The sequence below is a fragment of the Giraffa tippelskirchi genome, chromosome 3 (genome assembly GCF_054371585.1).
Source record: "Giraffa tippelskirchi isolate mGirTip1 chromosome 3, T2T-mGirTip1v1.2.pri, whole genome shotgun sequence".
NCBI lineage: Eukaryota > Metazoa > Chordata > Mammalia > Artiodactyla > Giraffidae > Giraffa > Giraffa tippelskirchi.
In genome coordinates, this window is record NC_137277.1 from 51754066 (window position 1) to 51769938 (window position 15873).

Genomic DNA, 15873 nt, shown 5'->3' on the forward strand with positions numbered 1-15873 from the left:
CAAGGTCTTCATTCCCACTCTGAGATTCTATGATAATGACTTTATCAAGAGTCCTCATCATAATTTTATAGGTAAAATATTCAATATTAAAAACTAAAATTTCAAGGGTAAGATCAAAGGTTCTTCTGTATTCTTATTCATACAGAAGCGGCATATATTTATATTTCTGCGAAATTAGTATATTTGAAGATACCTTTCAGACACATCAGGATGTGGCTGAGTGGTAACTGAAGACGACTCTCCAGAAATGCCAGCTGTTTGTAGAGCTGATGGAGTTTGCCCTCCTAGCTGGCTATTCGGAACAGTACTTGCTTGTGTAGACATGGATCCCGTAGCACTACTGTTCATAGTGCCAAAAGGTGGAAATGAAGGTAGTTTATTTGATGACATTCCACTATTCACGCTGGAGGACAACGAAGATGAAGTTGAAGTTGTGGTCAAGGTTGAGTTAGCTGTGGCAACTGAAGAAGACATGGTAACACCTGAAGTCATTGTCATAGTGCTGCTCACTGTAGATGCTAGTGTGGCAGACGGAGTATTAGCATTTCCAGTACTTGTCATCTGAGGTGGTGTCATCAAAGACTGATTTGTAGGGGCAACTAAATTTGGCTGGGAAAGTAGAGAGCTGTCCAATGGCTGGGAAGCAAGATAAGGACCTAAAGATAATAAAAACAAGCAGGATATTTAATTCTTTATTTACTATGTGAATAACTAGTGGATACTTTTTCAGTAATTACCCTCTCCCCAAGTTGCCTGCTAACAGTGTAGTGCACACTAGCTTACTATTTCCCCTAGAAAGTGAAAAAAAACGAATTCTGAGTGGAATTGAAAACCACTTTCAATTGAAAAACCAACAGATAAGAAATAAAAAAATGATTTCCAAGAAATATCCAGCAAATTTTCATTAAACCATTCAAAGAGTTCCCTGGTCACAAGTTGAAAAGTGACTATACTGGGGACTAATTAAATATAAAACAGAGGGGTTCAAATGATAGGAATGTTTAATGAGGTTCAATGTTTTGGTTCTGTGTCTCTTTGGATTAAGTCTAAAGTAAGTCCATTGATATTTAATTAAGGGTTTTAAAAACAAGTCTCAGTAACTGTCATTTTCTTAATTCCAACAAAGAACTATCTCTTGATATTGTAGAGGGAACTACAAGTTGTTTTTATCTCTAAACCATTAACAAATCAAGAATCTTAATGTTAATAAACTTAAACAAAAAACACATATCTTCCTACTTGATAGGAGCCCTATTGCAGTGATCAAATTTTTTTCTGTAAAGGATCAGATAGTAAATATTTTTGGCTTTGCAAGTTACACAGTCTCTGTCACATGGTCTCTGTCAGCCACTTATTTGAATGGCTGAACATAGCCATTCATTTATTCGAATTCCATTAAAATATTATTTACAAAAAGTTGGTGGACTGGGTCATACTTTGCTAAATTGGCCTTATACAATAAATACAAATTCAATACCTAGGTCATATCTGCAGACTTGTGCGTAAAGCTTGAGCTTAGAAAATGCTTCACTGTTACCATCAGCTGCCTGAGAAAACCATTCTGCTACCAACTTTTCTGATAGTTTCTTTGATGCAGTAGATCCAACTCTCATGATCCCATCCGTCAATAATCGAGAAATAGGTCTATGTTGACCCAATCGACAAGACTATAAATATACATACAGAAATCAGAATTAATGAATTTGCTATAGTTTTTTTTAGTACATATAAAATAAAGCATTGAAGCTATTTAAAAATAAGCTTTATCATTTATAATTAACATTTGGAATAAAAATATCAAGGGTGAAACAGTGCCATAGGTCTTTATGCTTTTTACATTAGAAATCCATTAAATTTCTACCAAAGTTATCTCCAATGAAATCAAACACCTACATAATAATAATGGCAAAAAAACGACATACTTTGAATAACAAAAACTTGCAGAATACAGAAGTAACTGAATATAGATCTGCAGCCATTTTAAGTCGTATAACTATTCCAAATCATGTATATAAATGCAAATATCCAGCTCTCCCTCCAATTCTGCTGGCCACTATGGTTTGTTATAGGAAGTCAAATTTCAAATAGGTTTGCAACACTGGGTTATGAAAACTTATGACAAAGAATTTCTTTACTGTAAGAATGTCAAAGGCTTTAATAATCTAACATGTATAACGAATCTCTAAAAGGTAAACAGATACATAATGTCTCCCCAAACCTATCTAACTACGGAATTTTTTTTCTCAGAAGATTTTGCAGGACTAGCGTTCTAAACAACACTCTTTGGAAATACTTATTTTTACAAAACACACTACAGATACCTTGCAATTATTAGGCAGAACATTAATGAGGAACTAAACTGGCACAAAATAATGATTCAGACTGTAAAAGAAACTTTAAAGACTAGACTTCCAAGCATTTGTAGGAAAAGGAAAATACCATCGGTCCTTCATATCCTTAGGTTCCACAACCACAGATTCAACCAACCATGGATCAAAAATATTAAAAAAAAAATAAAAATAATAAAAGTTCCAAAAAGCAAAACTTGAATTTCCCACATCTGCAACTACTTACATAGCATTAGATATTGTAAGTAATCTACAGATGATTTAAAGTGTAAGTGAGGATGTGTGTGCTGCTGCTGCTGCTGCTGCTAAGTCGCTTTAGTCATGTCCGACTCTGTGCGACCCCATAGACGGCAGCCCACCAGGCTCCACTGTCCCTGGGATTCTCCAGGCAAGAATACTGGAGTGGGTTGCCATTTCCTTCTCCAGTGCATGAAAGGGAAAAGTGAAAGTGAAGTTGGTCAGTCGTATCCGACTCTTAGTGACCCCATGGGCTGTAGCCTACTAGGCTCCTCCGTCCATGGGATTTTCCAGGCAAGAGTACTGGAGTGGGGTGCCATTGCCTTCTCCAGAGGATGTGTGTAGATTATATTCAAATACTATGACATTTTATATAAGAGATTGGGCGTCCATGGATTTTGGTATCTGCAAGGGGTCCTAGAATCAATACCCTCAGGATACTCAGGAATGACTATAAAATGAAAACTTTATGTTTCAGAGTACTTAAAATTTATAATCATTGCACTCAATGATTGATACAACATGAGAATTGTAACTTAAAAGAACAGCCAAGAATTTCAGAAATAAAATGAGTCTTAGAGAGGCCTATCATAGCTGTATTTTACAATGAGCAAAGTAAGGACTAGAGTCACTACCTGAAATCCTGGAGAATTAAGACAAGAATTCTTTTTTTTTAAGACTAGAATTTTTAAAAATGTAATTTTTTTCCTAGCCATTTAACAACATTACCCTTTCTTTCAGAAAAAGATGATCTTAAATGGGATGTATATGCACCCAATGTTTCCCCCTCAGTATGGCAACTTCCACTGTGAGTCATGGCACACACATCTAACAAAGGATCTGGGTCAAAGCTGTCAAGAATGTAACTGGCTGGTACAAGAACTAAACATCTAGCCTGACACCATTTTTATTCTTTACCAATCAACTGAAATATTCAGTGTACTTTATATATAAACATGCAAATCATAAGGTGTTTTAAAATGACCTTTTAAAGCACCTACCTCATATATTGCAGTAAGATCTCTAAAAAAGCTTTTGGCTCCATTTAACAAGGCTTCATTTTCTGGACAGAGTACAACATAGGCTATATCTCTTTGAGATCCATAGGGTTCCAGCATAAGTCTCTCCCAATAAGGGAGAGCAAATGGAGAAAGCACCAGAAAATCAAAATCATAACCCAACAAAAACGTGGGGATTGGCAGTGGTTCTGGGGATTCATCAGTTCCTAAATAAGAAAAGACATATTTTAAGAAAAGATCTAAAAGAGGAACATTTAAATGTCAAGAGTTAGTGAAGTTATTATTAGTAGTAAAAATATTTAGTTAAAGACAAAAATGCCTAAAAGTCAGTAATTGAGAATTTTACAGTTAGGAATTTACTTAACGATCTTTATGAAACATGTGACTTATACCTTCACTCAAATGAAAAAAATTAATTTGGGTAAAAAACTTATTGGTACAAAAGAAAATATGGGAGGGAGGGTTTTTTAAAATATTAGTTTCAGGTGTACAACATAGTGATTTGACATTTTTATACATTATAAAATAATAACCAAAATAAGATCTGTATTACTTGTCACCACACAAAGTTGTTATAATTTTACTGACTGCATTCCTCATGTGTACATTACATCCTCATGACTTATTTATTTTATAGTTGGAAGTTTGTACCTCTTAATCCTCTTCACCTATATCGTCATCATTTTATTTTGAATAAATTTAGACTAGAAAAAAATCTTTGCAAGCATAATGTAAAACCTGTACATCTACAAACTGATTAATCTGGACTTCTCTGGTGGTCTAGTAGTTAAGAATCCACTTGCCAGTGCAGGGGACATGGGTTCAATCCCTGGTCTGAGAAGATTCCACATGCCATGGGGCAACAAGCCCATGTGTTACAACTACTGAAGCCCAAGCACCTAGAGCCCATGCTCTGTAACAAGAGAAACCATGGCAATGAGAAGCCCGCACAGCACAGCTAGAGAGTAGCCCCACTCACTGCAACTAGATAAAGTCCACACACAGCATTGAAGAAGAAAAAGCAAGGGCAAAAATTAATAATAAAAATAAAATTTAAAACTAAAAAATAAATAATAAAAATGATTAATCTGACAATATAAATTTTAAACTGTGGCATGAAAAAACACTAGTAACAAAGCCAAACAATTAAAAACAAATTGGAAGAAAAGATTTCCAACACATGTAACAAAAGGTTAATTCCTTTACCATAGAAAGGGAACCTATAAATCCATAAGAAAATGATCAACATCATAACAGAAAAATGGGCAAAGTACAAAAACCAGAAATACCAAAGTTCACAAAAACCAGAAATACCTCTTACACATAAAAAGATGCTCAATCTCATTAAGAGCAAAGACTTTAAAATAATTAATAGCAAATGCTATGTGCCAGGTAATGTTCAAAGATCTTTACATATATTAAGTCATTTAACCCCATGAAAACCATGAGGCAGACACTAGTATTAACTTGATTTTAGAGGTGAGAAAGCAGGAATAGAAGAGTTAATAACTTGTCCAGTGTCACACAAGAAGTGGCACAGATGGAATTAGAATTCAGGAAATCTACCCTTACAGTCTGTACTATTATACCATTCAATCTATAAAGAAACACACCAGTTTCTCCCATCTACTCAGCACCTTACTGGCAAAGGTTTGGGGAAACAGGCATTTTATTGGTGGGAGTTAAAACTGCTATGGTAGGGAGCAATTTGGCAATACTTTTTTAAAAAATACACACATACTTTAAGCCAGGGATTGTGTACATTACAGAAAAATAGTTGTAATGATAATGATGCAAACAATATACACCCATAAACAGCAGACTGGTAAAAATTACATCATGTGCAAAGAATAATGGAATATATGCAGCCATTAAAAAAATAAGAGAGCTCCTTATGTTACTGATCAGTAAGGTGCAGAACTCTGTGTCTACTCTTTTGACTTTTAAAAAGAATGTAAAAATACTAAAACAACAAATGTGGAGAAAGTGTGGAGAAAAGGGAACCCTGCTACACTGTATGTGGGACAGCAAATTGGTATAACCATTATGGAGAACAATATGGAAGTTCCTTAAAAAACTTATAAATACCGTATGACCCAGCAATCCCACTCCTGGGCACGTATCTGGAGAAAATCATAATCCCAAAGGATACACGCCAGTGTTCACTGCAGCACTGTTTACAGCAGCCGAGGTGTGGAGGCAGCCTGAATGTCCATTGAAAAAGAAATGGACAAAGAAGACATGGCACAAAAATTGTCGTTTAGTCTCCAAGTAGTGTCTGACTCTTCGCAACCCTATGGACTATAGCCCACCAGGCTCTTCTGTCCATGAGATTCTCCCAAGAATACTGGCGTTAAAAAAAAAAAAGAATATTGGGGTGGATTGCCATTTCCTTCTCCAGAGGATCTTCCTGACCAGGGATCGAACCTGGGTCTACTGTGTGGCAGGCAGATTCTCTACCACTGACTTACGTGGGAAGTTCAGTACATATATACAACGGAATATGTGTGTGTGCTATGTGCTGACTGTGCGACCCTACGGACCGTAGCTCGCCAGGCTCCTCTGTCCACAGGATTCTCCAGTTAAGAATATTGGAGTAGGTTGCCATGCCCTTCTCCAGGGGACCTTCCCGACCCAGGGATCGAACCCAGATCTCTCATGTCTCCTGCATTGGCAAGTGAGTTCTTTATCTCTAGCACCACCTGGGAAGCCCTACAATAGAATATTACTCAGCAATAAAAAAAGAATGAAATAATGCCATTTGCAGCAACATGCATGGACCTAGAAATTATTACACTAAATAAGTCATACAGAGAAAGACAAATATCATATGATATTACTCAGCTGTGGAATCTACTTACAAAAAAAAAGATACAAATCAACTTATTTGCAATAACAGAAAGAAACTTACATATATTGAAAACAAACAATGTTAAAAAGGGGAAATATATGGGGGAGGGATAAATCGGGAGCTTGTGATATACACACTACTGTATAACCCTACTCAAGATTCTGTGATGACCTACATGAGAAAAGAATCTAGAAAAGAATAAATGTATGTTGTACACCTGAAACTAACACATTGTAAATCAACTACACTCCAATAAAATTATTTTTTAAAAAAGAGAAAAGATAAAAAGAAACTAAAAATACTATAAATAAACTGCAGTTTTCACTGAGTATCAAGGTTTGGTTTTTTTTTTATGACTGAATTGGGTCTTTGTTGTTGCACACAGGCTTTCTCTAGTTGCAGCGAGCAGGGGTTACTCTCTAGTTGTAATGCACAAGATTCTCATTGCAATGGTTTCTCTTGTTGCAGAGCATGGACTCTAGGCACCTGGACTTCAATAGTTGCAGGTCACAGGCTCTAGAGTGCTAGCTTATGGGCTTAGTTGCTCTGCGGCTTGTGGGATCTTCAGGGACCAGGATAAGAACCTGTGTCCCCTGCGTTGGCAGACAGATTCTTAACCACTGAGGCACCAGGGAAGCCCCGAATATCTTTTTTTTAAATGAAATTTAAATTATTTAACCCATTAATAAAAGGAGAAAAAGGAAAATATGAGCAAATCTACTACTTCTGTACATGATGCATTCTAAAATCATGCAAAAAAGTCAAGGATTTCAATGCTAAGAACTGTTATTCCAAATATATTTTAAAGATCCAATTATATCTCACCTTTCAGAGACAATTTTTTCCCCTCTAGAGACAATGTTCAACAGATAGTTCAAGCATTTTGAATGTTCCTTCCATTACAGTTGATCATAAATCTACTGTGTACTATGTGAGAGTTACTCTTGTTACAACTGGCAAATTTCATGTTTGGTTTTTTTTTAAAGGAAGACCTTTGGGCCTCTTATCACTAGTATTATCCTTTTCTTTTTATCTCATTTTTCATTAAATTTTGTATGTAAAATGGTAACTTACAAGAAAAGTAGTGTATCAACCCTTTTAAAAAACTTGGCAGTATGATTCTTTCTTAGCATAGAATCTTACAGGTCAGTGTAACATGTAAAAACAAGCTGTTCTTTCTGAAGTGAGGTTGGAAAATTCAGTAAACTGAATGCTGAAAATGTTTAAAGTAAGGAAAGCTGAGATTAACCACAATGGCCTTAAGTCAAGCATATGCCACAGAAATATTTAAGGAAGATAAACATGCTTATTAAAGTTGGGTAAAGATACTGAGAACTGATATGAAATAAGTCACTACATATGACTGTAAATTACTTACCATAAGAGCCTCGGCCAGCCATTTTATGAAATTGTTGCCAAGTGAGAGGACCTTGAACCCCCCAAGGCCTTACTGTTCTTTTTTTCTGAATAGCATCCTGAAGAACTGGCTGAAGCGATAGGAGCATTCGAAGTATATCCTGTGAGCACTGCACACTCACATCTACAACCATTAAAAAAAGAAGAATTGCTGTTGCCAACACACAAAAAATTTTAAGATAACAAAGAAATCCATCTAGGAAAGTAAGTTCAGCTCTACATCACCAAGATTAAGCATCTGCTTATATAGGAACTATATTAAGTTCTATCTAAAATGATCTGTGCGTGCATGCTAAGTCACTTCAGTCGTGTCTGACTCTTTGCAACCTTAAAGACTGTAGCCTGCCAGGCTCCTGTCCATGGGATTCTCCAGGTAAGAATACTGGAGTGGGTTGCCATGTCCTCCTCCAGTGGATCTTCCTGAACCAGGGATTAAACCCACATCTCTTATGTCTCCTGCATTCACAGGCAGGTTCTTTACCATTAGAATCACCTATAGAGATGATTTTTTTAGGTATTTAAAACCAAGAAGAAACGTAATAAAAAACTTATTGTAACTTATCTTCATAAAGTCATTCATTAGCTCATTAACCAATTTATAAATTAATCAAATCAATTTCTTCCTTTTTGCACTTATTTTGATTGTCTTTGGTGCGCATAGGTACCTTAATAGAAAGAACACTACCTCATACAGAAATGGGTTATTATTTATCCACTTTATATACCTCTACTTTGGTAAAAAGATCAGATAGATAACACTGGTTACAATCATTAAAGTTTAATTTGTGAAAAATAGTAAACTATAACAATTCTAAAGTATACAATTTGCATAGTAACAGATAAACTTGTTCACACTGCTAGATAGTGTCATAATACCCACACATACTTTATAAACCTAGACTTAAAAACCCACACATATTTTTATAAACCGAGACTTAACAGATTTATAGATTATCAAATTATTATGATCTACATTTCTGACCAACTATCAGAATGGATATGAAAGGTGATGCTCTTAAACATCAAATGGCTTTTTTAAAAAACCATGAAAACTTCCTAATGTAATTAATCTGTCCCTTGAGCATGGTTCAGTTGTATCATTAAATCTTGTCTGAGCACTCTGTTACATTAAATCATTCAACTTTAATTCATTATTATTATTGCCTAGTTTATTATTTTTTGCTTTAATTCCCTATATCTATAAATAATGTACAGAATCAGAAATAATTTAATTTCTGATATACTGCTGAATAACTATTATACTTAATAAACTAGTATATACATAAGAAAAATACTATTTAAAAGTGATAACAGCTATTTGAAGTGGACTGATAATACACTAGTAAATAAAAACAGGTTTTAAAACTGGAAGCTATTTTACACAAATAGAACTGTGTACTGATATGTGTTTACATAAAATCTAGAAAAAGCTGTCACTGGCTAAGGTTGTTTATCATAATCAAATGGGGAACTTTTATAAAACATATATACAGAGCTTACCCTGAGAAATTCTGATCTGAGTAAAGTTCAGGAATTTACAATTTTAATTCAGACAGATTCTCATTCATAATCTTTCATTATTAAAAACATATAACAAAGACCTACTATGGTTCAGGAATTATGCTAGCTGCTGGGAATACTGTGAAATACCTTCTTATTCATGTCTTCAGGGATCTTATAATCTTGCGGGGAGGAATGCATGAAAAAGAATATAACTGCATATTATTACAAGTGCTAGGTCTCAAAGCTGAAATCTGGTTGGAAAGCAATGGTTTTAGAATATATATTTTTAAGAGTGATCATGAGGAACAGATATTCTGTGGAGTGGAACAGAAATAAGCATCCAGAAATAAAACTTCCTATTTACAGTCAATTGATTTTTGACAAAGGTGCCAACACAATTTAATGTGAAACAATAATCTTTTCAACAAATGGTTCTATGGCAATTGGATATTCATGTGCAAAAGAATAAACCTGAACCTCTCTCTTACATGTTATACCAAAGTTAATTCAGAATGGATCACAGACATAAATATAAGTGATAAACAATAAAACTCATAGAAAAAAAACAGAAGTAAATTTTCATGACTTAGGATTAAAGTCTTTTTAGATATGGTACCCAAGAAGCGCAGCCAAGGGGAGCTACCCCATGCCCAAGGTCAGGAGCGGCGGCCGAGAACGCAAGGCTGCGATGGCACAGGAGCGGCCGAGAGGAGCTACACCACATCCAAGGAGCGGCAGCTGCACAGGTGCAGGAGGGCCGAAAGGAGCTACTCCACGTTCAAGGTCAGGAGGGACGACCATGAGGAGATACCCCTCGTCCAAGGTAAGAAGCAGTGGCTGTGCTTTGCTGGAGCAGCCGTGAATAGAAACCCCACGCCCAAGGTAAGAGAAACCAAAGTAAGATGGTAGGTGTTGCAAGAGAACATCAGAGGGCAGACACACTGAAACCATAATCACAGAAAACCAGCCAATGTGATCACACAGACTACAGCCTTGTCTAACTCAATGAAATTAAGCCATGCCGTGTGGGGCCACCCAAGATGGATGGGTCATGGTGGAGAGGTCTGACAGAATGTGGTCCACTGGAGAAGGGCATGGCAAACCACTTCAGTGTTCTTGCCTCGAGAACCCCATGAACAGTATGAAAAGGCAAAATGATAGGATAATGAAACAGGAACTCCCCAGGTCGGTAGGTGCCCTATATGCTACTGGAGATCAGTGGAGAAATAACTCCAGAAAGAATGAAGGGACAGACTCAAAGCAAAAACAATACTCAGCTGTGGATGTGACTGGTGATAGAAGCAAGATTCGATGCTGTAAAGAGCAATACTGCATAGGAACCTGGAAATGTTAGGCCCATGAATGAAGGCAAATTGGAAGTGGTCAAACAAGAGATGGCAAGAGTGAACATCGACATTTTAGGAATCAGCGAACTAAAATGGACTGGAATGGGTGAATTTAACTCAGATGACCACTGTATCTACTACTGTGGGCAGGAATCCCTTAGAAGAAATGGAGTAGCCATCATGGTCAACAAAAGAGTCCGAAATGCAGTACTTGGATGCAATCTCAAAAATGACAGAATGATCTCTGTTCGTTTCCAAGGCAAACCATTCAATATCATGGTAATCCAAGCCTATGCGCCAACCAGTAACGCTGAAGAAGCTGAAGTTGAACGGTTCTATGAAGACCTGCAAGACCTTTTATTTTTATTTTTTTATAAATTTATTTATTTTAGTTGGGGGCTAATTACTTTACAATATTGTAATAGTTTTTGCCATACATTGACACGAATCAGCCATGGGTTTACATGTGTTCCCCTTCCTGGACCCCCCACCCACCTCCCTCCCCATCCCATCCTTCTGGATCATCCCATTGCCCCGGCCCTGAGCCCTTGTCACATGCATCGAACATGGAATGGTGTTCTGTTTCACATATGATAATATACATGTTTCAATGCTATTCTCCCAGAACGTCCCACCCTCACCTTCTCCCTCAGAGTCCATAAAATTGTTCCATGCATCTGTGTCTCTTATTCTGTCTCGCATATAAGACCTTTTAGAACTAACACTGAAAAAAGATGTCCTTTTCATTATAGGGGACTGGAATGCAAAAGTAGGAAGTCAAGAAACACCTGGCGTAACAGGCAAGTTTGGCCTTGGAGTACAGAATGAAGCAGGGCAAAGGCTAATAGAGTTTTGCCAAGAGAACGCACTGGTCATAGCACACACCCTCTTCCAACAACACAAGAGAAGACTTTACACATGGACATCACTAGATGGTCAAAACTGAAATCAGATTGATTATATTCTTTGCAGCCAAAATTAGAGAAGCTCTATACAGTCAGCAAAAACAAGACCGGGAGCAGACTGTGGCTCAGATCATGAACTCCTTATTGCCAAAACCACTAGACCATTCAGGTATGACCTAAATCAAATCCCTTATGATTAAACAGTGGAAGTGAGAAATAGATTTAAGGGACTAGATCTGATAGACAAAGTGCCTGAAGAACTATGGACGGAGGTTCGTGACATTGTACAGGAGACAGGGATCAAGACCATCCCCATGGAAAAGAAATGCAAAAAAGCAAAATGGCTGTATGAGGAGGCCTTACAAACAGCTGTGAAAAGAAGAGAAGCGAAAAGCAAAGGAGAAAAGGAAAGATATTCCCATCTGAATGCAGAGTTCCAAAGAAGAGCAAGGAGAAATAAAAAGCCTTCCTCAGCAATCAATGCAAAGAAATAGAGAAAAACAACAGAATGGGAAAGACTAGAGATCTCTACAAGAAAATTAGAGATACCAAGGGAACATTTCATGCAAAAATGGGCTCGATAAAGAACAGAAATGGTATGGACCTAACAGAAGCAGAAGATATTAAGAAGAGGTGGCAGGAATACACAGAAGAACTGTACAAAAAAGACCTTCAGGACCCAGATAATCACGATGGTGTGATCACTCACCTAGAGCCAGATATCCTAGAATGTGAAGTCAAGTGGGCCTTGGAAAGCATCACTATGAACAAAGCTAGCGGAGGTGAGGGAATTCCAGTTGAACTATTTCAAATCCTGAAAGATGATGCTGTGAAAGTGCTGCACTCAATATGCCAGCAAATTTGGAAAACTCAGCAGTGGCCACAGGACTGGAAAAGGTCAGTTTTCATCCCAATCCCAAAGAAAGGCAATGCCAAAGAATGCTCAAACTACTGCACAACTGCACTCATCTCACACGCTAGTAAAGTAATGCTCAAAATTCTCCAAGCCAGGCTACAGCAATATGTGAACCATAAACTTCCAGATATTCAAGCTGGTTTTAGAAAAGGCAGAGGAACCAGAGATCAAATAGCCAACATCCGCTGGATCACTGAAAAAGCAAGAGAGTTCCAGAAAAACATCTATTTCTGCTTTATTGACTATGCCAAAGCCTTTGACTGTGTGGATCACAATAAACTGTGGAAAATTCTGAAAGAGATGGGAATACCAGACCATCTGACCTGTCTCTTGAGAAACCTGTATGCAGGTCAGGAAGCAACAGTTAGAACTGGACATGGAACAACAGACTGGTTCCAAACAGGAAAAGGAGTACGTCAAGGCTGTATATTGTCATCCTGCTTATTTAACTTATATGCATAGTACATCATGAGAAACTCTGGGCTGGAAGAAACACAAGCTGGAATCAAGATTGCCGGGAGAAATATCAATAACTTCAGATATGCAGATGACACCACCCTTATGGCAGCAAGTGAAGAAGAACTAAAAAGCCTCTTGGTGAAAGTGAGAGAGGAGAGTGAAAAAGTTGGTTTAAAGCTCAACATTTAGAAAACTAACATCATGGCATCTGGTCCTATCACTTCATGGAAAATGGATGGGGAAACAGTGGAAACAGTGTCAGACTTTACGTTTTTGGCTCCAAAATCACTGCAGATGGTGTTTGCAGTCATGAAATTAAAAGCCACTTACTCCCTGGATGGAAAGTTATGACCGACCTAGATGGCATATTAAAAAGCAGAGACATTACTTTGCCAACAAAGGTCCGTCTAGTCAAGGCTATAGTTTTTCTGGTAGTCATACATGGATGTGAGAGTTGGACTGTGAAGAAAGCTGAGCACAAAAGAATTGATGCTTTTGAACTGTGGTGTTGGAGAAGACTCTTGAGAGCCCCTTGGAGTGCAAGGAGAGCCAACCAGTCCATTCTAAAGCAGATCAGCCCTGGGTATTCATTGGAAAGACTGATGTTGAAGCTGAAACTCCAATACTTTGGCCACCTGATGTGAAGAGCTGACTCACTGGAAAAGACCCTGATGCTGGGAAAGATTGAGGGCAGGAGGAGAAGGGGACGACGGAGGATGAGATGGTTGGATGGCATCACCAACACAATCGGCATGGGTTTGGATAAACTCCAGGAGTTGGTGATGGACAGGGAGGACTGGCATGCTGCGATTCATGGGGTTGCAAAGGGTAGGACATGACTGATCGACTGAACTGGACTGATATGGCACCAAAAGTACAAACCAAAAAGTACAAAAGAGAGTAATACACTGAGCTTCATCAAAATTAAAAACTCTTCTGCTTCAAATGATACCATCAAGAAAGTGAAAAGACAAACCAGAGAAAAGGAGAAAATATGTGCAGATGTTAAGCAACTTACATCCAGAAGATATAAAGAACACTCACAACTCAATAATGAAAAGACAAAAAACCCTAATTTAAAAATGGGCAAAGGATCTGAAAAGACATTTCTGCTAAGAAAAAATACAAAGAGGCAACAAACACATGAAAAGACACTCAGCATCATTAGTCATTAGAGAAATGCAAACCAAAATGATAATAAGATAATACTCCACAATCCAGTATGATGATGATGATGGTAATAATTACAAACACATAATGACAAGTGTTACTGAGAATGTGGAAAAAGTGGAACCCTCACACACTGCGATAGGAATGTAAAATGGTGCAGCTGCTTTAGAAAAGTCTGGCAATTTCTCAGAAGGTAAAATAGAGTTATTAAGTTCACTCAAGACTAATAAAACTACATGTTTACACAAAAACTTGTACACTAATGTTCAGTGTATCATTATTCATAGTAGCCAAAGTGGGGAAACAATCCAAATGCCCATCAACAGATGAATGAGTAAATAAAATGTGGTATAGACATAAATAGAATATTATTTGGCAATGAAAATGAATTAAGTACTAACACATGCTACAACCTGGATGAACCCTGAAAAATTACACTAAGAAAAAGAACTTAATTACAAAAGACCATATAGCATATAATATTATTCATATGGAGTATATAAAATAGGCAAATCTATAAAGACAGAACGTAGACTGGTAGTTGCCCAGTGCAAGAAGGGGGTGGCTGGAGGAAAACGGGAGTGATCGCTAATAAACACAGATGTGGGGGATGATGAAAATGTCCTAAAATTGACTGTGGTGATGGCTACACAAGTCTGTGCTAACTAAAAACCATTCAGTTGTTCACTTCAAATGGATGTGTTGTATGATATGCCAAAGTTGCTTAAAGATGAGTGATCATGCAGTGGTGTAATGATGGGGCTGGGGCAATGTTTACTTCTACATCTATATTATTTAGATTCTTAACTTTCTTTTCAGAAAGTATTTTTTTTTTTTTTTTAACATATTTATTCATTTGGCTGCACTAGTTCTTAGGTGCAGCATGTGGGATCTAGTTCCCTGACCTGGGGTTGAACCTGAGCCCCCTGCATTGGAAGCACAGAGTCTTAGCCACTGGACCACCAGGGAAGCCCCTGTATTTTTCATAATTAAGAATAAAGCTTTTCCTATTTTGAGAAAAATAAACATTACCGTTAAATCATAGTCTTAATTCCTTCTAACAAATATTTCAACACCTTGGACATCTGGACATCTACTACATGCCAGGTACTATTTTAGGTGTTTGGACATAACAAACAAAACAGACAAAAATCCTTTCTTGTACACAGAACTTGCACAGAGTAAACTTAATGGAGTGCGAGATAATAATTAATACATTATACAATATGTTTAGAAGGTAATAAGCAAACACTAGTGGGAGAAAGCAAAAGAAGCAGGATGGGGAAGATGAAGAGTGGTTTGCAATTTTACACTAAGAAGATGACTTCTAACAAAAGTAAAGAGATAAGAGAGTTACTCATGTAAATACCTGGAAGAACAGTGTCCCAAGCAGAGGAAACAATCGGGGCAAAGATACTAATGTATTAAATAGGAGCTTGCTACTATTTAATGAAGCTGTTATAATTTAATGAAAAAGTACTCCAAGATTGCAAATTTAGGTTTTATAGCATGTCTTTATGTTGAAATTTTAAATGGAAATATAAAGATATTTCTTTTTTGTTTTGAATTATTTTCTCAACGTAAGTTCTTAGGATAAAATTCATCTTTAGAGTTATCTGTTTATATCAATCTTTACTGTTATAAATAAAGTGATCATTAGGTAAACAACCCAGTATTTACCATTTGCTGCTGTTGTTCAGCCG

The 15873-nt window shown here is 37.0% G+C and overlaps 1 protein-coding gene across 3 annotated transcripts in view; it reads right to left on the minus strand.

Moving 5' to 3' along the window:
- MED13 (mediator complex subunit 13) overlaps positions 1–15873 on the minus strand; it is a 99078-nt gene that overhangs the window by 16660 nt on the left and 66545 nt on the right. For all 3 annotated transcript variants that reach the window (XR_014080724.1, XM_081585024.1, XM_081585023.1), the window contains 4 exons: positions 7834–7995; positions 3587–3810; positions 1478–1667; positions 194–656 (listed from right to left, as the gene is read on the minus strand). Coding sequence is in view for 2 of the 3 variants with exons in the window: in XM_081585024.1 (XP_081441150.1) it covers positions 194–656; positions 1478–1667; positions 3587–3810; positions 7834–7995 (1039 nt within the window). In the remaining variant the exon portion in view is untranslated. The remainder of the gene's footprint in view (positions 1–193; positions 657–1477; positions 1668–3586; positions 3811–7833; positions 7996–15873) is intronic.